At 36.0% G+C, this 26089-nt stretch overlaps 2 protein-coding genes across 4 annotated transcripts in view; both read right to left on the bottom strand.

Annotated features, from left to right (window-relative positions):
- LOC100333484 (integrin alpha-2) overlaps positions 1 to 16761 on the bottom strand; it is a 38042-nt gene extending 21281 nt beyond the window's left edge. The window contains exons 1-15 of one of the 2 annotated variants that reach the window (XR_012386107.1): positions 15928 to 16452; positions 14889 to 15012; positions 10373 to 10482; positions 9828 to 9913; positions 7395 to 7509; positions 7174 to 7301; positions 5490 to 5638; positions 4794 to 4944; positions 3849 to 4002; positions 3650 to 3723; positions 2412 to 2550; positions 2108 to 2253; positions 1889 to 2032; positions 1601 to 1804; positions 226 to 356 (exon numbers count right to left, since the gene is read on the bottom strand). Coding sequence is in view for 1 of the 2 variants with exons in the window: in XM_021479257.3 (XP_021334932.1) it covers positions 226 to 356; positions 1601 to 1804; positions 1889 to 2032; positions 2108 to 2253; positions 2412 to 2550; positions 3650 to 3723; positions 3849 to 4002; positions 4794 to 4944; positions 5490 to 5638; positions 7174 to 7301; positions 7395 to 7509; positions 9828 to 9913; positions 10373 to 10482; positions 14889 to 15012; positions 15928 to 15973 (1901 nt within the window). In the remaining variant the exon portion in view is untranslated. Of the gene's footprint in view, positions 1 to 225; positions 357 to 1600; positions 1805 to 1888; positions 2033 to 2107; positions 2254 to 2411; positions 2551 to 3649; positions 3724 to 3848; positions 4003 to 4793; positions 4945 to 5489; positions 5639 to 7173; positions 7302 to 7394; positions 7510 to 9827; positions 9914 to 10372; positions 10483 to 14888; positions 15013 to 15927 lie in introns of both variants that reach the window. The other variant, XM_021479257.3, reaches the window with a different exon arrangement.
- A 4820-nt stretch (positions 16762 to 21581) lies between these two features.
- Positions 21582 to 26089, bottom strand: part of itga1 (integrin, alpha 1) — a 110838-nt gene continuing 106330 nt past the window's right edge. For both annotated transcript variants that reach the window (XM_073914404.1, XM_021479255.3), the window contains exons 27-30: positions 25112 to 25222; positions 24919 to 25014; positions 22785 to 22898; positions 21582 to 22322 (exon numbers count right to left, since the gene is read on the bottom strand). In XM_073914404.1, the coding sequence (XP_073770505.1) occupies positions 22260 to 22322; positions 22785 to 22898; positions 24919 to 25014; positions 25112 to 25222 (384 nt within the window). In that variant the 3' untranslated portion in view covers positions 21582 to 22259. The remainder of the gene's footprint in view (positions 22323 to 22784; positions 22899 to 24918; positions 25015 to 25111; positions 25223 to 26089) is intronic.

The raw sequence follows: 26089 nt of genomic DNA, 5'->3' as shown, positions 1-26089 counted from the left end.
AACATGTGCTGTAGGTAAATTGGATAAGCAAAAGTGTCCGTAGTGTATTTGTGTGTCCTATTCCTCCAGGTTGGGGGTTGAGCCTTGGTCTACAACCCACCTCATAAAAACTAGATGTTACGAAACACCAATATAATGGGGCTAAAGATCAACGTCAATAAAAATGACCTTATAGTAAGTAAGTAAGGAAGTATATCCAGTTAAATAGCAACACAAGACTCTCACCAGAGCTGCACTACCTTCCCTTCACCTCCGACTGAAATATCAGGGATGGAGTCTCTGTTCATGTCTTCACGACTATCTAAAGAGCGTCCAAAGAAACGCATCTTTGGATCCAGTTTGGCTCCAAGTATTCTCTGCAAAAAACAAGACAGAAAAAAAACAAAAAAGCTCCTTCAGTAAAAGGATAATGACAGTGTCCATGATTTAAGAAATCGGAAAAATAGGAATGTAGGTGGGGAGTCACACCACAAAATCGTAAACATTTTACAGGTTGAAATAACATTGACTTGTCAAAAAAAGTCAAACTATTATTATTATTTTTTTTTCAGAATAAGAGTCCCACATACAGTACACCAGGGATTGTGAAAGGGGATTTTACACTCACAGGATATAAATGAGAATGAGGAAACAATGATATTTGAGGTTCACTGTAAATCATTAAGTGAAGTTTATTTATAAACAAATTTCGAGAGGATCACGTGCTTATGATTGTTCACAGCTGTTCCAACTTTAGCTAATGACTGATTGTCCTATCAGACGATCCTTAACTCACTATAAATAACCAGACTTTTCTCATCTCAATATCTCCATCTTGAAGAAACCCCCCACCCAACCCTGCTTTCCCTCCTTTCAAACGGGCGTCACGGTGGCTAGCGATTAGCGCTGTTGCCTCACAGCAAGAATGCCCCTGGTTTAATTCCTTTCCAAACCAGACAGCATTTCTGTGCGGAGCTTGCTCGTTCTCCCCGTGGTCGCGTGGGTTTTCCCCGGGTCCTCCGGTTTCCTCTCACAGTTCAAAAACAAGCACTCTGAACAATTAATCCAAATACTTTAGCTAAACTCTGAGTACACCTTTCAGCATCTATATCTGACACTTAGCTACAACAAGCAAGAGGGGAAGTCCTCAAGATCTACCTGAGCTCAAACTCCCCTCTTGCCTTGCAACGGGAGGCAGCCCAGGGCTCGAGGATCTTATAAGCTCAGGGCTCTCTCCCGGGACAGCACGCCAAACTAGCTTTATTATCAATCATCAGCTAAGTGTGAACTCTTGAACATTTATTGCACTTCTATTATTAAGCTATGCTTGGGAATATGCAGATTTTCTTTTTATGCCACCTTTAAGACAAGATTTGTTGGCCTTGAAACAGTATATGTTTCATGTGTGTGTGGCAATATTTAAAAATGGAGGACATTTTTAATTTTTCTATAATTATCATCATTTCTGTATGTAATTTATATTGAATAAACTATTAAAATATATTTAAATATTTGAAATTAGGAAATTATAACATTAGAATGCCAAACTATCAATCTGTTTACCATCCTTTCTATTCATAATGGTCATTTAATCAGGGAAATTAAAATGACTGCATTCTACCTGTGAGCTCTGCGTTCTGATGCTTTTTCTGTCTCCATAGTAGATGTAAATGGCACCTTGGCCATTGGCCTCCAATGGTGCTCCAACCACCACATCACTGAAGCCATCCAGGTTGAGATCTGGGACAGCAATGATAGTCATCCCAAACCGAGCATTCTCAAATACAGAGGGACCTTCTAAAATCCCCTGCTTGCTTAAAATGCCCTGAGAACAACATGAGGTCACACTTTTAGGATCTGCCTTTTACTGAAGATTATGTAAAAATCACAGACAGTAAATCTGTCTCACCTTGGTAATGGTGAACATGTAGACTCGTCCGGTTTCAGCTTTCTCCTCGCTCATGTACATTGGAGCTCCGACCAGCAGCAGATCTGTTACAACGTCAGCGTCCACATCCACAGGACAGAGAACGCTGCCAAAATAAGAGCCGATCTGCAAACCACAGTGATAAATGACATAACATTTCACAGTTTATTGAAGCTAAAGGTCATTAAAGGTCAAGTGTACCTGATCTCCTCTTTGAGAGTCTATGACGACAGCCTGTTTCTGGCTGTTAATGCTGTAAACTACAACCTGTCCTCTGTGAACGGCACGAGGAGCACCGGCCACATAATACTCGGATGAGCCGTCAGTCACAGAACTCACAGAGTAGCCTATATATGTAAAACAATCAAAATGAGAAGAACTGAAATGATTATTTGTAGAATTTTAAAGTATTGTGAACATAAACACATATAACCATGCTATTGATGGTGAAAAAATACTTCAGTTTCAATACTATTATTTTATTTCTGACATAACACTTACTCACCGAGTAATGAACTGTGGTTTCTGTCATCCAGGACTTTCTCAAAAGCATTTTTGGGGAAAATTTGTGATTTATCAGCTATTTGGTGGACAACTGTCCCAGTCCATCCATACGCACCAACAGCACCAAGCATGATCTCATTCTGAAGCATAAAATGGCAGCTTCTTAATTTCTTGCAACTCAGTATGGTACACTGGAGATTACCCAGCTAACAGGGATCATTCTTAGAACATTAAGTAGTGTTCTCTTAAATGGCGTACTGTAAATGTTAGCACATAAAGTTATTAAACTAATGTTTTTGAAAATTCATGGAATGTTGCTTAAAAAAATCTTGTGTATAAGAATTTGAATGGAGTTTTCTAATAACGTTTTAAAAAATGTGTTGAGAATATTAATATAAGATGAGATTGGAACTTTTAAAAACCATTCATGTAACATCTAAAAAAATGTAATGTTTTGAACGCAACAATAACGTTTTTATAACTTACAGAGAACGTTAACGTTAAACTTTCCATTAATATAATGTTGATGGAATGTTCTGATAATGTTTTAAAAACATGTTGAGAATATTAATGTAACATGACGCTAAAACATTCTAGAAACATTCAGCATAGCATTAAACAGCTGATTCGAATGTTATCACTTAATAGAATGGGTGTTATCAGTGGTTATCAGCTGATAGATATGAGCCAGTTGGCGGCTACTACGCCTACTGGTAGGCTCAGAAGGCTGTTATCATCCATCCACATGGTTTATCAGCTATAGATCACATTCAGCTGCAGCTGGAAGTTAACGAGAATTATTCATATTATTCATTAAATTTCCCATAAATTGTATTTTATTATTGTCTAACCCAACCCCAACCCTAAACCCAACCATCACAGTAATATAATAACAGATCTGGATCAGGAGTCTTCTCTATTAGAATAGCTGATTAACCATGTGGATGGATGATAACAGCCTACTGAGCCTACCAGTAGGTGCAGAAGGGATCTACTGGCCCATATCTATCAGCTGAAAATCACTGATGATGCCCATTCAATCGAGTGATAACACTTAATGTGGGTGCAGCAAATAACCAAGAAATAACATTAATACATGGATAGTTTGAACATTTTAGGAGCATTAAAAATAATAATAGTGAATATCTTAACTGGAACTGGATTTTTAGAACCTAAATTGTTAGCTGGGCAGTCCCATTACCTGTTAAAATGAAAAATTCTGAAAAAGATTATCGGTACCTTTTTATAGGTGTGATGTGCGCTGAATCCGACTTGGGACATCTCTAATTGGAATTCCTGGCCTTGAGCGGTTCCTCAAATCAAACATAATAATATTTATATGTCAAACCTGATTTAAAGCTGTATTTTTAATAAAAATGTGAGCCGTTTTAACTGAATAAAAGAGGCGTTTGGAATGAGTAAAATTCATATGATTTACCTTCAATGTTAAAGATTCTTTCACCCAGAGTTGCTGTGATGTCGACGAGAGCTCCTTCTGACGACACATTAAACATGTAGTTTTCTGTCGGAGTGCTGGCAATCAGTTCAATCTCCTCAACGAATTTTTGAATATTGGCACTTTCCTTTAGAATCTGTGTGAAATCGTAGATTAGATTTCATTATGTACAGTACAAGGTTTGTCTAATCTAGTTCATTTTAAAATAAAAAGTTAAAAATCCTGTCATTATTTACTCGCTTTCATGTAGTTCCAAACCTATAAGACTTCTGTGCAACTCTGGAGCACAAATGATGATTATTTGCGAGAAATTTATGTTCCTCAAATAGTAATATTTTCAAGCATTATAAACACTTTTACTGATATTTTGATTAACATAATGTTTCCTTGATGATAAAACTAAACGGTACTTAAAAACTAAATCTTTGCTTCCCCAAACATACATTGTGAACACTGTTATTGTTGGTTCAATACTATTTTAATCAATACTATAATTTCTGAAACAACGCTGACTAACTGAGTAATGGACTATGTTTTCTACATTCTACATTTTTAGGAGCATTTGGGATAAATTGGCTGTTGATTTGTGTTCTGAAAATGAATAACAGTTATGTGTGTTTGGAATTACATATTGGTAAGTAAAGTATCACAGAATTTTTGTTTTTTTGGTTGATCTAAACCTTTGAAGAAAAATTAAATTAATCAAATAAATAAATAAAAAAAGTTATATCTGCATTGTATAAAGTTAAGCACTTTATTGTGGAATTAGAAACAATGCTGTATTATATCAGTAAAGTAGTTTGTGTAACATCTTATTACTCATATCATATTACAACATGTTCTCTCTTAGATTTTATGTAAATAGTCATTGCCTTTAATAAGTTTCTATCTAATGTGTTGCAGTTTTCATGCAGATCTCTGACTCACAGCAATTCCAAAGCGAATGATGCCGTCTCTGTCAAGTTTCTGAATGACTTCTTGACCTCTATACCCATCAGCAGATTCTCCATCTGTCACCACTACCAGCACCTTAGTGGCACCTGGACGCCCACCGTTTTCTGGTAGGAAAGCCTGTTCTCTGAAGAAGTAACCAAAAAAAAAAAAAAAAATATATATATATATATATATATATATATATATATATATATATATATATATATATATATATATATATATATATATATATATATATATATATATACATTCTTTTTCCTTTAGCCGTAACCACTGCAGAATGAACCACCAACTTATCCTGCAAATGTTTTACACAGCGTATGCCATTTCCACTGCAACCCAGTACTGGGAAATACACACACACTCATTCACACACATAAAAATTTTGTTTATTCAATTCACCTGTACCACATGTCTTTGGACTGTGGGGGAAACCGGAGCACCTGGAGGAAACCCACTTGAACACGGGAAGAACATGCAAACCATTCATTTATTTTCTTTCCGGCTTAGTCCTTTTATTAATCAGGGGTCGCCACAGCGGAATGAACCGCCATCTTATCCAGCATATGTTTTACGCAGCAGATGCCCTTTCAGCTGCAACCCATCATTGGGAAACATGCAAACTATATATATATATTAATTTTAATAGTTTGTTATGGTGTAGGGTACCTTGTTTTGTCGAGTGCTGCAAATGTGTTGGTCTCCTGACCAGTTTGTTGGTCAATATCAGAAGCCGCTAAAAGAACTTTCTGCTTATTTTGATCAAAGCTAAAATGGTAAAGAAAAGACAAATCCTCTGAATACTGCATAATACTGACCTGGAAAATAAACAAAGTCCAAATGAAGTAATGGGTCAAAGAGGAAAAGGCATTTCAAACGCTTTGTTCCGAGCAAAATAATGACAATCAGATTTTTTTTTACCAGTGATTTACAGAAAACACTCACTTAAATAACATTCAGTGTAATACACACACACACACACACACACACTATATATATATATATATATATATATATATATATATATATATATATATATATATATATATATATTTTTTTTTTTTAGAGAAAGTATTTTAGTTTGGCTCAAATTATTTTATAAATTATATATATATATATATATATATATATATATATATATATATATATATATATATATATATATATATATATATTAGGGGTGTCAAAATTAATTGTTTCTTCGGTGCACCGCGATGCAGACGCGGACAATAAGGTATCGGTTCAGTAATAATCATAACCGGTTATTATGTACTGACGTCATTTATCTCCTGTGCGCTCTGTCGCGAGGGAGGTGAGCGCGAGTATTTACAACACTCAGCCAACTCAGGGCCGGCCCGTGGCATAGGCACCAAAGGCAAATGCTAAGGGTGCTGTATATTCAGGGGGGCGCCAGAAATGAGCGCGGTTCAGTTGGTTTTGTTTTCAAAATTCCTGATACACATTCAGTTATAGACGGCAATAACTTAAAAACCTCTTATTCTAAAAAGATCTAAAGTGTGTTTCCTACAAAAAGACAAATCTGGTTATGTTTCACAGCTGTCTTTTTATTTTTTTCGCTCGATATTACGACCACTGCTCCGTTTAAGCCCTCGCAATATTTGTTTAGCCGGGAGAGCTCGCGCTGAGAGGAGCTCTCAGCAAGGGACCGTCGGAAAAGTGCTTATTTTTTTTCCTTTTTTTTGTTTTTCTGCTCCGCTCAGCGCGAGCTCTTCCTGTAGCGAGGGCTTAAGTGTGTGCGTGTGTGCGTGCGTGCGTGCGTGTGTGTGTGTGTGCGTGTGTGTGTGCGTGCGTTTGTGCGTGTGTTTCTTTGGTGCTGTCTATGTTTGTGTATGTGTTTGAATGAGAGACAGTGTGGTACTGTGTGTTTATACAGACAGCTTGTTATAGCCTCCCCCTAAAATATAACACTGTATTGGAAAGCATCGTCAATGCACCGTGATGCACCGAGATATCGAATTGAACCGAATCGAAGGCATGATAATCGTAACCGAACCGAACCGTGAGACCAGTATAGGTTTACACCTCTAATATATATATATATAATTGGCTTTGGAACGAACCACTGTCATGCAATGACTTGCCTAATTAACCTATTATTGTGCAAAATTACCAGAAAAAAATATTATTTATTCCATCCTAACAAAGATCCTAACAAAGACAAAATTTGTTATTAGAAATTAGATATTTAGAAATTAGATTTTAATGGTGTTTAAAATAACGATGGTCTCTCCATTTGCAACATTTGGGAAATATTTAAAAAAGAATTAACATTTAACTGGAGGATTAAAGTTTTTTTTTTTTTTTAAAGTAAAAAATTTTAAAGCATACTTACTCTAGTTTGATCTGGTCCAATATCAAGGTTTTCCAAAAGGTTTAAGAGAAATTTTTTAACATCAGACCAGGGGTAAATACTGTTCGATCCATCTAAAACAATGGCAACATCCATTGGCCCACCACAAACTGAAAGGTAATGTCAGATTAAGATTAAGAAATGCGTAATTTAACCTACAAAACAGTACAGAATGTTGCTGATAATACATAAATATGACACACTTTGAATAGCGGGCGAAAAGGCTGACTTGAGAGTAAAGCGTTGAGTCACTTCAGCACAGACTCCTGGGTAAAAGTACTGACTTCCACAGCGCTGAGCCCACAGAGGACCACACGTCTGAAATCATGATAAAAAAAGTTTAATAAAAATCCAGGGCCAAAACCACTACAGGCAGAAGAGCATTTGGTACTCATTCATCTAAAAAAACTAAAACAAGCAGTAGTATCTAATAAATAATTACTAGTATACAGTAGTCAACCTTTTAAAATTGTCCTATGCTGAGAATTGGTGTGGTTTTCAATAGTTTTAAGACAACTTTAATGAAAACTGATAATTGACTTCAAATGTATAAACAATATGAGTAAAACTTTATTTTAAAGTACACATGAAATCTAAACTAACCATAGGATTTTTTTTAGCTCACATTGCCAGTTTTATAGTGAACAATTCATCTGCGAATGTCATTAAGAAAAATAATGTTTGCACTTCAAACCTGCAATTGAAATCTGAAAATGTACTTCCTGTTTGTTTTCACTAAAATTTCTTAAATTATGTGGTTTTGAGATATTGGGCATGGTTAACACAGAATATAAGGTTTAACAACAAACAGAAATGGTGAAGAGGAGGAGTCTGTTAGGTTGTAATAACTCTCCCTAAACCCCTTTTCCAATCTTTTTAAATGAAAGACTTATTTACTACATAAAATTAGCTTGCAGTAGAAAAAAAACAAGCCACACCCACTGTTTTCTCATTCAGTATTCCAGAACTGCATTACGATATGAAAAAAAAAAAAAAAAAACGGTTGCAGTTTCCGGTTTATGCAGGCAATTGGCCCTATCATACACCCAGTGCAATATAGCGCAACATCCGTTTGCCCCAAACTATTGCTATTTTTAGAGCAAAGAAACCTTAATCTTCCCGTATTGTACCATGTTGTTTAAATACCAAATCCATTTGCGCCACAGTGAGGACTCATGGGTGTTTCGGTCTAAAAAAGAACTGTGTAAAGACTCATTGTTGGCGCATTGCTATAGCTGAAAGCAGGTCTAAAATCCAGCGCAGAGTGCATTACTTGTGCGCCTCGCTTACACATTGCTTAAATCACAAAGGATGTACAGCAATACAGAAATATCTTTACAAATGAAAAAATTAAAGGAAATATTAGAAAAAATATTATTTACTATGTAAACATAAAAAACACTGCCTTCATGCCTTCTTCATCTCGAGTTTTTTTTTTTTGTTTTTTAGTTTATTCATGACAATTTGCTTTTGTATAATGTTATTATAATTAGCAGTATTATTTATTATATGCATAATTATATTTGTTTTATTAAAAACAAGTTTAGATTTGCCCACCTGTCAAGTTTTGGACCATATGGGGCATAGCATGTGTATTTGGATATAACTCCACTTGTCCACACTTCGTTATTGCTGATCATTTATTTGTTTGCTGGAAATTAGAACTGAATTTAGAAATAGTTTTGAAACAAATCTTTGCGCTTAAAAAAAATGTCTGTGTGTACAACACCGTTTTCTCATCCACAAAAGAGAAAAAGAGAAAGTGAAAATATAGGCCGATTGGAGGAGGCTCATTCTTTATCCTCGCGCTGCAAATGCTCTGTTTAGCTGTTTTCACGCTAGTGAAGTTTTTAGTTTTTTTCACTTACAATATGCCATGTAAATAGCAAATGTGCCATGGTGCGACGCAACTGACTCTTAAAGGAAATGGGAGATGACACTCTGATTGGTTTATTCTTAAAACACACCTATAACTCATTAGGAGAATAAGCACAACATTGTTAGACCATGCACCATGGCACAGAGCAGATTTTTCTATCCTTAAAATAGCAAAAGTGGATTCGGACACAGCCTTAATGCTCTTGCGCTTAAGAATTTACGCCTAGATCCTTAAAAGAGAGCCCTAAAGGTTGTTTTAAGATTACTTACAGTGATTATAATTAATTGTGCATAATTACATGCAACTAAATCTAACCTCCATTCTAACCCTAAACATAGAGTATACTTAAGTTATTCACTGTGAAAGAAAATTGCTGCTTAAAATGTGTAAGTTGAATCAAATAAACATTTCTAGTCACCTCAACATACATTAGTTAAACTCAAAATTAATTTTGGTAACACTTTATTTTGATGGTCCATGTGAGTATTAGTAGACTGTCTGCCTAATTTCTCTTGATACTGCTCCTTCAACAGACATTTAACTGACTAAAAAAACTTTGCAATATGCTAATTTATTATTACTGGGTGACTAATTGTATAAGTGCACTAGTTAAAACTGATCATAATAAAATCCTTCCTCAATTTACAAGACGTTCAGTCTATAACAGGTTTTCCTCTACATGACAACCCTTGAATAAATGTTTTAGAAGAGGAACGATGAGCCCTCTGATGGCGACACAGTGATACTACAAACTTACCATAAATCGTTTTTTCACAGGAATGAGAGTCAGACCCAGACTCGTGTTGGTGTTGATACTCTGCACACCATCAATGATGACAGAATCTACAAAGACACGTGTGTATTTTTGAGAAATGACAGACAACATAACATAAAACCCATAATAGTATGTTATAAATTACATATTTTAAATGCTACACAAGTAATAAACTAATTACAATGGTTATATGAATAATATTCATTTGTCATCCACACTCTCAAAAATAAAGGTACGCGAGCTGTCACTGGGGTGGTACCTTTTCAAAAGGTACACATTTGTACCTGAAAGGTCAATATTGTTACCTCAGAAGTATATAATAGTACATAAAATTAAGAGGAACACTTTTGTATTTTTTAGGTACTAATATATACCCTTGAGGTATTCATGGACCTTTTAGGTACAAATTTGTACCTTTTGAAAAGGTACCACCCCAGTTACAGCTCGTGTAACTTTATTTCTAAGAGTGCATGGTAACACATAAAGTTTTTTTTTTTTGTAAACACTTTAAGGGAATGTCAGCCTACCCTGTAAGTTTAGTTTCTGGCAGGGGTTTCTGGGATCACCAATGTCACACTTATAAAGGTCTCCTTTTCTGTTTCGAGGGAATCCACTCCAGGGAGAACCAACCAATAACCTGCAGAGAAAAAAAAATCATACAAAATATCTATAAATGCAAAGAAATAATGCAAACACACTGCATACGAAATTATGTTATGGTATTATAAAACTATACTGTAGATCAGAAGTAGATGAAGCTATCTAAAATTAACTTGAGCTTTGCAGCAAAACATCATGTCAGCAGAAATGTGTTAAAACTGAGCAAAGCATTTGCAAGTCTTGTGCTTTTTAATGTTGTTTAGAGAATTCATAGAAGTATATTGATGCAGCCAATGGAGGAGAATGATTGACAAGTGATGAATGGCACTTAAAGGGCCATGACACCCCCCTCTTTCGGTTAAAGTCTACTTCAGAATTTTTTCAAAAGATGCATGATTAATGGGCGTGGAGCTCCGCGAGCATCGGGCAGGAGTGGGCGTGGTCAGCAGGGGAGAAGGGGAGCAAATAACTGCTGTTGTCAGTTAGCTCACAAAATGAGACACAAAGAGGAGACGCATAAGTTTATAGTTTACAAAGTTAAAATGCAAAGAAATGAACAGTGATTTAATGCCCTGCTACATTTGTTATTCGTAATTTCATATACAGACAACCACAATTTATATCATTATAAAGATAAGTGTGTTCATGTAAACTATAAATGAGGATTCTCCCTCGATCCCCGTGTCTATTATAGATCTGAATGCAGACTCAGTGCAGCAGGTCTCCTGACCTGTCTATTTTAACCATTAACCCTGCTGGTAATCTGGAGGATTTAGGCAAACACAGCAGCACAGTGATGTGTCTGAATGTAAACGAACTCCTGATAAAAGGCAGCGTCCGCCATTCTCTAATTCTCGTGCTGCTCTCCCGACAAAAATGCTTGCAGCACACACACAGCTTTGCTGTATGATCGGCCCTGACAAGATCGCAGGGGAAAACATGCAACAAACCCTGTGGATCATGGAAACAAACGCATATGAGATTTCATGAACGGCTAAATACTGTGCCGTCGTTTCCGTGTCTCTCAGCTGGGGCTTGACTCTGGCAGGTCTCATGAATAATTAAGCAGCCGGCTCTTCTCATAGGATAAGAAAACTTTGCTATGAATAATAATGAGAAACCGACGCGTCATCATTGCACTTGCAGTTCTGCGCTACGTTGCCGATTTTGATCCCTCCCCAAAATTCATTTTAAACCCGGAAGCTGAAATTAGCTGACAAAAGCTCAAAATTATCCAGTTTTCCCCACAATTAAAGCTGACAGGTGCTAACATTGTCTTAACTGATGCTCAACACACACACATCTGTTAATATTAAAAAAAAGTTCTCCGGGGTGTCCTGAACCTTTAACTCCACCTGTTACAGTTTTTCTCAGTGGCTTTGGTGCATTTCTCACAATACTATTTACATTTGCACAACAGTTAATGGATTTCTCAAAACAATTAGAACAGACTGCAAAACCTAGTTGATAACCTGCAAAAGCATGTCACTTTCTTGAAATGGATAGCTCATTCCTCAAAATAAAAGCAAGTATTCATGTCAACAAAAGTGTCAGTGTCATCAAGATGACAAGTCCTGACACCATTGTTTATAAACCCGATAGTCAAATGGCTTTGTCATGTTTTCTTTTTGACAGTTCACTCTATACAATTTTTCCAGTGCAAAAAAAGTCAGATTTTGGTCACATTTCCTGATAATTTACAAGACAGCACTAGATACTATTTGCACAACCATTTGAAAACTACAGTAAAGTTAGACATCACTGCATGTAGTGAGGTATCTGAGTAAAAGACACATATCTATATGGTATGAAATTCTTAGACAAAGGTCAGGTCTTTCACCAGTTTGGGGTAATTCAGTATTCATACCTGGTAGAAACGATATTGGATTCAAAAACTGGATGCTCAAAGGCATTAGTCAAATTAAAGACTTGTATAAAGAAGGTTCATTGATGTCTTTTCAATTAATGGTGAAACATTATGGCCTTCCTCGAAATCACTTCTTTAAATACTTACAGGTCAGGAGCTTTGTGTACTCTAAAAGGAAAAATGATACAGAACCACCTCTGTCAACCATTGAGAATCACACCTTAAAGCACTTGAACAGCAGGGGTAACCTATCCTCATTTTATAATTACTTCTTGAGGGGTCAAAAGAAAAATCGTTATCTTACCTATCTGCTTGGGAAAATGATCTCCAGGAAAATATTTCAAAGTAAGAATTGGAAGAATCATGTGTGTTTGCCCAAACCCATAGTATCAACACTAGATGTAGACTTCTGCAGTATAAATGGCTTTTTAGAACATACATTACCCCAGTAAAGCTAAATAAATTTAATTCAAATATTTCAGACTGGTGTACAAAATGCAGAGAAGAAATAGGTACACTCTATTGTGTGTGGAGATGTAAAGAGTTGCAGAAATTCTGGAAGGAGACTCTTTGTTTGATTAGTCCAGTGGTCACCAAACTTGTTCCTGGAGGGCCGGTGTCCTGCAGATTTTAGCTCCAACCCTAATCAAACACACCTGAACAAGCTAATCAAGCTCTTACTTGGTACACTTGAAACATCCAGGCAGGTGTGTTGAGGCAAGTTGGAGCAAAAGCCTGTAGGGACACCGGCCCTCCAGGACCAGGATTGGTGACCCCTGGATTAGTCAATTAACAGAGGAAAATGTTCCTCTCGACCCCAAACTGCGTTTATTTCATATATACCCAAGTACTTGTGAATACAAAGAAGCGCAAACTAATATACTTTAGTTTGCTGCAGGCTAAGTGTGTTATTGCATTTAAATAAAAAGAGACTCAAAGGCCCTGTTCTAATCAATGGATCAAGGAAATGTCCTCTAATCTTGCTCTGGAAAAACTAACGTACATTATCAAAGGGAAGTTAAAAGACTTTTATTGTATTTTGAACCCCTTTCCACACTTTTGCAACCAAGTGGACCTGACAGCAGAATAGAACTTAAATAAAACATCAAGGTCAAACAGTGAACTACGTTTGATGTTGTATGCAAAAAATTATACTCTATATTAACTCTTTTTATTTAAATTTATTTTTATATTTTTTTATTTACTTACTTATTTATTTAAATTATTTACTTTCTTACTGTTGTTTTTTTATTTTGTTTTATTTTGTATGTTATCCTGGAGTTGTTTTGTTGTAAAGTGTTGTTCAAATGTTTAAATGTCTTGTTTTGATGTTGTGAATCCCCCCCCCATCACCCCCCCCCCCCCCCCCCCAAAAAAAAAAAAACCTCAAAGACAGGGCCGATGACCTTACAGCCGCAGATACAGAAATAGCCATGATATCTATAACTTTTCTCCTCTCCAAAAGCATCACACACATTTTATCAACACTCTATATTTCTGATAATACTGTACATCATGTAATTCTTGGTGTGCTTCACACAAGTTAGTGAGATTGACAAACCACCTTTAGGTGACAAACCCATTTTCTCTCCATATGCACCAGACACATTAAGCACCCCAAAGTTCGTAGAGAACATTGTGGAATTCTGGTGAGTCTCTCTCCTCTCTGAGATATTTTAAATAACTAATTTAGACTTAAAGCAACAGTGGTTTCTTCCAGGGCTTCATGGTAGCGCAGCAGGTAGCACTGTCGCCTCACAGCAAGAAGGTCGCTGGTTCGAGTCCCAGCTGTGCCAGTTGGCATTTCTGTATGGAGTTTGCATGTTCTCCCCGTTTTTGAGTGGGTTTCCTCCAGGTGCTCTGATTTCCCCCCGAGTCTTAAGACATGCGCTATAGGTGAATTGAATAAACTAAATTGGCCGTAGTGTATGTGTGTGAATGAGTGTGTGTGGATGTTTCCTAGTACTGGGTTGCAGCTGGAAGGGCATCCACTGTGTAAAACATATGCTGGATAAGTTGGCAGTTCATTCCACTGTGACGAGCCATTATGAATAATGGGACTAAGCCAAAGGAAAATGAATGAATAAATATTTTAGACATAGTATGTACAGTAAACTGCTGCTTTCTGAGGATTTTCAGTGCTTCTTTTATTGTCTTTTATTTTGCTGAATGAATAAATGTTAATGTAAAAATATTTTGTGAAGGTGTAGGAAAATAATCTTTATTCAAGATACAGAAAGTTTTATATAATGCATCATATAAAAATAAGCATATCATATTTAGTATCGGATCATTATCGTGACATTTTTTGTTGCAGTTTGACAATGTAAACATGTCTCTCCACCCAGATGTAAACAAACAAAGAAACAAAACAATTTCCTGGCATTTCCTGACAGTAATTAGACATTATCAAAACTGCAGTTGTCTTATGTTCACTGCTGTAAAACCTGTGTAAAAACTAGGACTGTGCGTGTCTTGATGCATTATCATCTGACAATTCTACAAATAGACATCACAGTCACGGTTTATTTTTATACTGGAAATCTTTTTTTTTTTATGTGTGCAACATATCTTACCATTTTCCTTGGTCAGTGCTTAACTGTTGTACAGTGTATCCAAACTCTTGTCCTGCAGATCCTGAGAAGATTGTGGCGTCTTTAGTCCCCACATTAAAACCCAGAGAGCGAGCAATACACAAACCTGCAGGAAATAATCACATTCTCAGAATTAATTTGAGATTTCATTTAAGGTAGTTCTGCATATTGTATTTACATGTTTTTTAAAGGACATCTGACATTGATTAAACTTTCCTTTGACCTGGAGTAAGTCGGTATATTTCAAACAGTACTGATAAGCTAAAGTAAGAACTCAACCCTTTTTAGACTTCAACCCAAACACACCCTCATAAACTTACACTGTTTCAATATGGACTGAACCATTCATGAGTGTGGATAAAAAGCATCAATACATGAGTAAATAAAATATTGTTGTTTTATTTTTCAGTAAAAAAGTGCTGTTATTATATTATAATATCGTTAAACATATATCATTTTGATTTTACAGTAAAAATAGTTTGAACATGATATGGGATTGTAATGATAATATCTGTTTTATTTTTAAAGGTCTGGTCATATTTCTAATTAAACATTGTGTATTTCAAATAAAATCATTGTCATCATTTTTATAGAAAGACATGTATTTTGATATCTGGGCAAGGTTTTGAAGTAATCTCTTAATATTTTCCATGGGTGATTATTAATATTATTAAATAATAATGTTATAAATAATAAAAGTATTTTATTCCAGTAAACATTTTTAAAATGCTTAAAATAGATACATTTGAGAAGCAAAAGGTTTATAGCTTCATTAGGTGTGTGCTTAATACAAGAAAAACTTTTTTTTTTGTGATGGAGTAGAAGTAGGAAATATAATGCATGTTATCTGCAAGTCTTATCTTGTACAATTAAAGTTTATCTTTCTTTTACTGTCAGTGAGTATATAAACAATTACATTATCAGATAATTTATCATAAAATCTTAATTTGGAGCAGTTTGAAAATGCATGTCTCAAGTGTAAAAATCATAATAATTACCAATTAAATACACAAGTACTTACACTGCAGTAATGCCAGTAGAATCACAGCCTTTTCCATTATGTCCATTGCTTAAAAATATTATGAGAGAGCTGAAGGCGCTGTCTTCAATCCAACTGTCACAGTGAAGCGAGTCGAACAATCGCACAGCTCATGGTCAACATGACCAGAGAGGACGTGACGCTGCCTGATTAGTTTCTTCCTTTGATGTTTACATTAATGACCTAAATAGGAAATGACCAAAAAAGGAAACCCATTCCTGCCTTTGGAGGGGTCAGACAGTTCAGTCAACGAAAAATACCAAAGAAAAAGAGAAACTATAAGGTGAGAAAGCAGAGCTAAAGCCAATAAATGATTACAGTTTAGCATTTAGTTCAACATACAGAGCTATATTTAACAGTTTACAATATGTTGAGAGCCAGCAGACACAGGTGCAGTTTATCTACGTCGCCGTTTTCCCTCACTCTCATTGGTTAAACAGAGCGAACACTTCGGGCTGGGCGTGTGGCTGAGGAAGTAGTAGTGATGAATGTTCCTATGCAGACCGTGACACACGAGTACAAACAATGATTAAGCCTAGACTCAAGGCGGGATGTTATCTTCCAGACAGAGATGTAATAACTAGCAGAGCTTCAAAAAACAAACAGGAAATGTTTAAGCAATAATACAGGTCATTGCCTAAATTTCTGCTGAATTTTGCTGTTCCACAGAAGAATAATCAAATCTAGAGGGACCTGACGGGAGACTCTGTAACAGTAAATTAACAGTAAGTTAAGCCACAACATCGACCAACTGTTTTATTTACTGTATATATGAAATTTAACTGTTTTTCCTGAGTTTGTGTAAAGAAGCAATGAACTATTAATATAGAAAAAATCTGTAATTCTGTAATTGCTAAAAAAAATAAATTCAAAAACTCAAAGGAAATGGCAAGCATTCATTCATTTTCTTGTCGGCTTAGTCCCTTCATTAATCCGGGGTCGCCACAGTGGAATGAACCGCCAACTTATCCAGCACGTTTTTACACAGCGGATGCCCTTCCAGCTGCAACCCATCTCTGGGAAACATCCTCGCACACATACACACACTCATACACTACGGACGATTTAGCCTACCCAATTCACCTGTACCGCATGTCTTTGGACTGTGAGGAAAACCAGCACCTGGAGAAAACCCACGCGAACGCAGGGAGAACATGCAAACTTCACACAGAAACGGCAACTGAGCCGAGGATCGAACCAGTGACCCAGCGACCTTCTTGCTGTGAGGCGACAGCTCTATCTACTGCGCCACTGCGTCGCCGAAATGCCAAGCAGTATAACAAAAAATAAACAAAAACATCTTGCCAAATCCTTTTAAAATACATATTCATAACATACATAATTACCTTAAGTAATTTAAATCAATTACATTTGTTTCTTCGTCAAAGCCAATCCCTATTTTAAGTCATGTTCCCCCTCATGATTGTCTTTAACTTATTTTTATGTTTATTTTGTCAGACAACATTTCTTGTGCAAAACCAGCCTGAAGGTCAACTGAAAATACTCTTAAAAGGCGCAATGATCCTGTCCATATCACAACTTACATTTGCCACTTACTGTATATTCCTAAAAAGCGTGCTTTACAGTCACTGTTACACTATTTGAGTGGGAAAATCTCTATAATTATAAACAGTTTTCCAACAGGTGCTCAAGGCAACTCCTTCACAAAACTCATACTCTAGCTTAGTTATATCACTGGTGGAATGTAAAATATTTCAAAACACATTTCAGTGGTTTATTTCTTTCTAAGATAAAGCATTTTTTACAATGTTCTCGCAACACTAGTGAGTTAAGGCTACTCATTTGCTGTAATTTATTGCACAGTCAACATATGTAACATTTTAATTCATCATGATTGATTAGGGCATTATACTAAATTTGCATTTTTAATTTTTAATCCTGTTCTGTACACATTGTTTACTAGAGTGACATCCACATTCAAAAACCAAATTAACTCGTAAAAAGTTCAGGTAGTGACAACCACATTTACTTTTACATTTTTTATAAATCTATGCAGTGTGCACAGAAACAAACTGTTGTTCTCTTCTGACAAAAATCTGTCTCTCTTCTGTATGCACTCGACAAGGCTATTCAATTAGTTTTTCATGGGGGCCAGTTCATATAAAGCATTCCAAAAGAGGGGCCAGAGAGATGACACAACATCATACAAGAGCCCATATGCTGTATTTGTGCTCATAAAGAAATGGATGTTTCCCAGTGGTGGGTTGCGGCTTAAAGGGCATCTGCTGCGTATAAACGTGCTGGATAAGTTAACGGTTCATTCCGCTCTGGCAACCCCAGATTAAAAAAAGGACTAAGCCGAAAAGAAAATGAATGAATGAATATTAGCTACGAATTTAAATGAACTGTTGTTATTACCTGCGTTTATACATACATAATCATTTTAACAATTTGTAATATTTCGTCTAACATATCTTTTGTTTACATTGCACTAAAAGCGCCCGCATCGCTCCCAATATGCGCAGGTTTCCATTGGAAATAATGTACTTGCATGAGGAAAAGTCTCAATATGTCAATGGCTTGCTGCTATAGTTAATCCAATGTGCGTAAGTATTGGCATAACTTTGTTTAGTTGCAGCGGCTTTTTTCCGTGCAACAGAAACGCGGCATTGAGAAGCAAGTTAATGAATAAAAGCGAGGTTAATAGTGAAATCGGCTATTCATTGCATCCCTATTAATGATATCAGTGCATTGTACAAAAGGCCTTTTCTACAAACATATCCAAATGTTTTAGGCTGCTCACACCATTCGCTTAATGTCACTCTCTGCGCAGTCTTTACCTGCAGCTTGGGCTGTTTTGAACAGACGCACGTCACTATAGCGACAGTTTTTCGAATGAACTAAATTTATTTGTGATGTCTTGGTCACACTATTTGGAGGACCGGAACAAATTGCCTCGGGGGCCAGGTTCGGTCTGCGGGCCGCCAATTGAATAGCCCTGTTCTAGGAGCACAAAACCACAGGGGAAAAGCCAACACCTTTATTCATGCGGGTTGCCATATCTTGTTAGAAAAAACTGTGAACAATATCTATATGGTATAATAAACGAAAATAATACAAATGTTTCAGTACACACATCTGCCCACACCAATAACTCAATGAACTTGATTGTAACCACTTATAATAAATGGACCTGGCAACACAAAAAGTAATTAAAAATATCAGGATTTGCTTCTGTAATAATAAAAAAAAAAAAAAAATATATATATATATATATATATATATATATATATATATATATATTATATATATATATATATATATATATATATATATATATATATATATATATATATATATATATATATATAAACAGGAGATACCAAACAGTATGTGCAACTGTTCTGCTTTGGCTTATATTGGAGCTATTTAAAAATAAACAATTCTGATTGTAATGATACATAGAATTATTTCCTGCTGTACTGTACACATACAAACACAGACAAATATGTGTCTTGAAGTGTCTAAATTACAAAATAAGCCTTTATTTGTTTTTTTCTGGACACATTTTCTTGACAATATGTGCAAGGCTTTTTAAATCCGTGCTGAAAAAGTATGTACAATTTGACAACCAGTGCATTACATAGAAATTTCACAGCAGAGTGTCTGACAGGTGCACAAGACCAAGGGTCTCTATCTGAGAGAATGAGAGAGGCTTGGTTATTCAAATTTACATAAAACATCTAACTTTACGTGTTTGAATAAATGCTGTTGATTGTGACGTTATATACAATAGAATTATGGTTGACATCTCATTCAGTCTGTAAGAAAAAAGTGACTACATGATACAAAAACAAAATAACAGTGTATCTGTGAACGCCTTTTTGAACCCACATAGCAAATTAACAAAAGGGAAAATTCTATCTTGTTGAAATGTCAATTATAAAATAAAATTCTACACACCATAAGGCAGTACCGTGTGAAAATGAAATAAAGCCCCTTTTTTCACCATTCACATCTTTGCATCCATTGTTTTCTTTTAATAAAATATTTGTATTTGCCAATGAATGAGTGTTCAACTCAACTATCAGTTGAAAAAGCAAAAAATGGCAATATCATTACAACAAACACATTTTATTTAAAACCAAATGCCAATTCTGATTCCAGTAATCGGCCTACAAATTACCTAAAAACATAAACCGCAATGATTTAATATGCTTATAGAATGCTTGCGATATAATTTTACCATTTTTGAAAAGAAACAAGCCCTGAAATTAAACGATAACTGCATAGCAACATAGCTAATATTGGTTTTGGTTTCACATGCTTAATCAGTGGCCTAAAAAATGCAAATAATACTGAACCATTCTTCTTCCTGCTCAATGGCCCAGTGCATTGTACAATAAGGCACTCAGACTGTACTGTCTCATGTTTTGCATTTGGATAATTAACTATATATATATATATATATATATATATATATATATATATATATATATATATATATATATATATATATATATATATATATATATATATATATTTATTTAAAGCTAAAGTGTGTCATGTTTTATTGCAAAAATACTTCAGTTTTATCTTAATATAAAGAGTCACTTTAAATCATTTGTAGATTCATTTTTTAAAAGTATAAACTCTGAGTTCATTTTAAATCATTGCTCTTTTTGTTTAAGCTTTGTAGGCAGCTCAGCAAAAGTGACGCTTACTCAATCGATTGTGAATTCAGGGCAGGCCAGTTGGCCAATAGGACAGCACATAGGATCCCTGTTTGAAAACAGTCATTATTATTATTAGTCATGGAGGAGTGGAGAGCATGAGACTAATTCCTGTGAAGCTCCAGGGACAGACGAGTCTTTGCTGAGGCTCAGCTTCCAGCCTCCGCCACAGAGACTGCAGCTCTGCACAAGACGTTTGGCCAGCGGAGAAATAAAATGGTCATGCCCAACTGAGTCTGATTTCTGTCAAGGTTTTTTTTCTTCACTTTCGCCAATTGGTGACGGGTTTTTTTTTCTCTCCGCTGTCGCCACTAGCTTACATGGTTTGGGATTGGTAGAGCTGGGCATCGATGGATTGCTCTCCAGTGTTTGGACCCTCAGTTGTGATTATTAAACCACACTGAACTGAGCTAAACTGAACTGAACTTAAACACTAAAAACTGAACTACATGTTCCAATTTACCATGACCATTTATGTGAAGCTGCTTTGACACAATCTGAATTGTAAAAGCGCTGTGCAAATAAAGGTGAATTGAATTGAATTATTGTTTATTTTGTAAACTATTTTCAGCTTCCTAAACAGCCCAGCAACACTGACTCCACCAATAGCATGTGTTTAGGGTGGAGCAGTCAACCAATAGGAGAATGTTTTGAAATCATTTTTAAAACAGTCATCATTTTTTTTAGCCTGGTGCTGCTAGTGGTGCATAAATTACACAATAAAGCTTTTTTTCTTGTTTAGTCAAGTAATTGTTTCTAATATTTACATATGGCGAATACTAAACAAGAAAAAATTGAAGGCATTTTTTTTTATGTTTCCAGACATTCGCTGCAACCCATCTGGAATACCTGAGAAACACTGCAAGCATGAAGATGCTTTGCACCTCAGAAAACAGGAAAGGTATTATACTGACGATAAAGCCATTAAATTATCATTTAAAGTGAAATCAGAAACATAACTTTATATACACTTTAAAGCTTTAGATTTACAGTACAGATCTTTTCCTCTTCATTTGTGAGGTCCAAAAGCGTAAAAAACATCAGTTCCAAAAGTTGCTTTGTGAACAAAAAGGAATGCACAAATAAAACAAATACCTAAACTGAAAAACACCACTACACAGCGCTTAATCAAAACAAGCTCTAAAAGTGAGTTATTGAAAAAGAGCTCCATTTATAAACCTACTGCCAATAGGACTGCATGGTTGTGATTACAGCACTGTAGATTACTGTTTAGACATTGCCAGGACAGGTTCCTGATCCTCTCTATGCTGATGATGAATGCCGTAGGGAGGTTTTAGATGAGGGTCCGCGGCTGGTGGGATGCTGAGTTCAGGCTAGATGAACCTTTGCTCTTCAAAGCTTGACTTTCGTGGTTTGGCAAAATGTCCACCAATCTTGTGGCGTCTCAGAGGTTCACTTGAGTTCACATTCAGTTGAATTTTGCAGTGTGCACATGACGATAAATCAAAGTGTCAAGCTCTTCTCTTTGGTATGCTCTGCAGTATGCTGTTTGTGAACCCAGATGTCCTACATGAGTCTGATCTTTATATTTCTAGTGATCTCGATTTAGCAGTGTAGAATAAGCTGACCTGAGGGGTGGAGGCTACAGAGACGCAGGCTTCAGTCAGTGTCTTTTTTATCTTCATTCATTTCTTCAACTGATTTTCTCTTGAAGAATCCAGCCTGAGGAGAACAAACAACAATATTTAACACCCTTACGCAACTTGGGCCCTGTTTACACCTGGTGTTGAGTTTTTAATCACAAGTGGGTGACACTTTAATTACAGGTGAAATTGTCCACTTTTGACCACTTTCAGAGGTACAGAAGTTAAAAATGGCATTTGATCAAATTGGTTTTGAATTGTAAATGTTCATGTGGTCAAATGTGTTCAAACCGACAAAAGATCATCTACAGTACTCCACACTGATTGACTGAAAACATGATCGTTATAAAAGATGTTGTGAGAAGTTTAATTAAGTTAAGGTTTTATTTGGTAGAATTACATCATTACCACCTACATATTGTTTTTTTTATTCACTTGCTCAGTTGATAGCCTTTTAACAAGGTTAACATTAATAATACCAGGTGAAAAAGGGCATTGGTGTGTTAAAGCAAGTAAGCTTAAGGTAAACATCACTACTTACCTTCCATAAAGCGAAGATAACAAGTGCCAGTATTAAAAGTCCTATTAGAATACTAAGGATAATAATCCACAGTGGGATTCCAGTTCGTATGTCTTTGGTGACTTGAATCCTTACCTGCATAATAAATGCAACACTCATCACAATTGTGAAAATTACTAAGGAGTCCAAGTTGTAATTTCAAACTATTTTGCTGTACAACCTGACAAAATAAATCCTTTATTATTGACTTTTATTTGGAAAAATTAAGATCTTGTTCAAACTTTATCTTAAGATACAAATATCGCCACTAACAAACCATTCACTATAAACTTTAGTACAGTAAACTCCTATTTTGCTGCTTAATAATAGTTAATAAGGTAGTAGTTCGGTTTAGGTAATGGGTAAGATTAGGGATGTAGAATAAAATTAAGCAGGATATGTACTTTTTAAGTACTAATAAACAGTCAATCTTAATAATAGGCAGGTGCTGTAATAAACCAGTATTCAGAATTGGTCCCTATACTAAAGAGCTACCAAGGTCTTCTGTATTGTGATACAGAAATGATTATCACAAATGTAGGATGAGAAAAATGGCTAATTACAGATTATAGTTCAGATATTAACACTGATGTCTACAGTAGTGAGCAAAATAAAACTAATCACCTTTCTTAAATCAACTTTACTCTTAAATATTTTAACAGTTACATTACATACATTAGATTAGATTTTTAAAGAAGCATGCTAATTTTGCTTTTCATTTAGATAACTTTTTGTGTCATCTAGTGCAGTTTACAAACTAATTTAAAGAGGAGCATGTGATAGGATTGAGCAAGACTGGCTTCTCATCTGTAATTAGTAATAATCCAATCTGAGTGATCCAAGCTTCCTATAAATGGATTGTTTTCTCCCTACTGCTCTATCTTCGTTTTGGAAGAATCCACCCTTCCACACTATCTCCTCCTTTTACTCCCTTTTGTGAGGGGGAACTCTCGAGACCTAACTGATCTTGCATCCCCTTATATGCTTATTGACTGGGCGGGAGCCTTGGGGTCAAGTATCTCCGAGCTCCGGGTTCTCTCCTGGGACAGAATGCTAAACATATCTAAGTGGGCTCTTGAAATGCTTATTTAGGTAAACCTTTAAAATCAGAAAAAAGTTGGTAATAATGTTATGTACATCTGATATGATCTGATATATATACATACACACACTCACTGGTCACTTTATTAGGTACAGCTGGATGGTAGGGTTAGAATTTGCAGCAACAACATAAAAAAACATGGATCCATCCTGCCTTGTATCAACGGATCAGGCTGGTGGTGTAATGGTGTGGAAGATATTTTCTTGGCACACTTTGGGCCCATTAGTACCAATTGGGCATCGTGTCAACGTCACAGCCTAGCTGAGTATTGTAGCTGACCATGTCCATTTCTTTATGACCACAGTGTACCCATCTTCTGATGGCTACTTCCAGTAGGATAACGCACCATGTCATAAAGCGTGAATCATTGTTCACTGTTTCTTGAACAAGAAAATAAGTTCACTGTACTCAAATGGCCTCCTCAGACACTAGATCTCAACCCAATAGAGCACCTTTGGGATGGTATTGGAATGGGAGATTTGCATCATGAATGTGCAGCTGACAAATCTGCAGCAACTGCGTGATGCTATCATGTCAATATGGACCAAAATCTCGGAGGAATTTTCCATTACCTTGTTGAATCTCTGCCACGAAGGATTAAGGCAATTCTGAAGGCAAAAGAGGGTCCAACCTGATACTAGTAGTACTTAATAAAGTGGCCCATGAGTACATATACAGTATATATACTCAGCCATAACACTACATAATTATGGTTTTAGTATACAGTAACTACAGTAACCTGTTTTTTCCTGTCTGTGCCCTACAACTCAGAATAGTCAATAGTGAAGGGTGTGCCACTCTTGTCATGACATCATTTTAGGGTGATTCAGATGGATTAACCACATGACATTTACAGGTCGGGCACTTGTCTGGTACAAGAGACATTTTATGTGTGGAAAAAATAATCCTTTATAGCACTTTTAAATATATGATGGTTTTAACTGTACCAGTTGCAGTTTTAATTTTAATGGTCGTGAATTTAATGAAGGATTGTTTGAATTATTGCTTTCTTACCTCTCTGGTTTTGATGTTTTCATTTAACACAAACAAGTCTGTGTTCTGGGTCTCCAGCTTGGCATCAACTGCCATGTGAATGGTGGAAAATTCTCCCTATAGAGGAATATTTTTTTAGATAAGAAAATGTGCATTACTAACAGATCACACGTGGCAGAACTGTAAAAGAACACAATCATGTAGAAAAGTGTACTTTAATAAAGGTGGGCCGCCACAGTCTGAAAGTGGTGTTGATCTGGTTGAAGTCTCCAGAAGGAATGAAGCAGCTAAAGGACTGGCAGGGATTTTCTTTTTCTTTACAACTCTGAAAGAGAGAGTTATAGATCATCAGGTATCAATTTCACAAATTTACTAGGATTCTCAGCTTTGTCACAATTAAAGTAGGGCCAAAAGTGAAAATTCCATGCGGCATAATATGCATTGATCTTGATGTTTTATAGCTGATTCACTTTTTTTTTATTTTTTACTGATGACAGATCTTTTTAACAACAATGTTTATTTGCTTTTTACAAACTGAATTATCTGGAGTGATTAAAATGGAAGCAAACACTACAACTTAATCATTTAATTGGGGCAAAGAACCAGTAACTTTATTAATGTTCATTACAATATAATATAAGGCATAAAAGCTCAAAAGTCCTGTAATAACCCCCAGTCACACTCCAGAGATTTTCCTTCAAGTATTTAAATGAGTGCTAATCACAGGGTTGATCACAGACCAATCAAAGATGCTACGTACACTAACGTGGGCAGGTAGAGATTTTAATTAGATTATTCATTTAATTTTCTTTTCAGCCAAGTCCCTTTATTAATCAGGGGTCGCTACAGTCGAATGAACCACCAACTTATTCAGCATGTGTTTTACGCAGATGCTCTTCCTGGCGCAACCCAGCACTGGGAAGCACCCATACACTCTTGCATTCACAGACACACACTACGGACAATTTAGCTTGTTTAATTCACCTATACTTTCCCAGTGATGGGTCGCGGCTGGAAGGGCATCCGCTGCGTAAAAACGTGCTGGATAAGTTGGCGGTTCATTCCTCTGTGGCGACCCCGGATTAATAAAGGGACTAGACCGACAAGAAAATGAATGAATTAATAATTTCACCTTTACCATATGTCCGGAGCACTCGGAGGAAACCTACGCAAACACGGGGAGAACGTTCTC

Source organism: Danio rerio, chromosome 10 (assembly GCF_049306965.1).
Source record: "Danio rerio strain Tuebingen ecotype United States chromosome 10, GRCz12tu, whole genome shotgun sequence".
Lineage (NCBI taxonomy): Eukaryota > Metazoa > Chordata > Actinopteri > Cypriniformes > Danionidae > Danio > Danio rerio.
The sequence above is the reverse complement of the archived record's forward strand: the minus strand, read 5'-3'. Positions and strand labels throughout refer to the sequence as shown.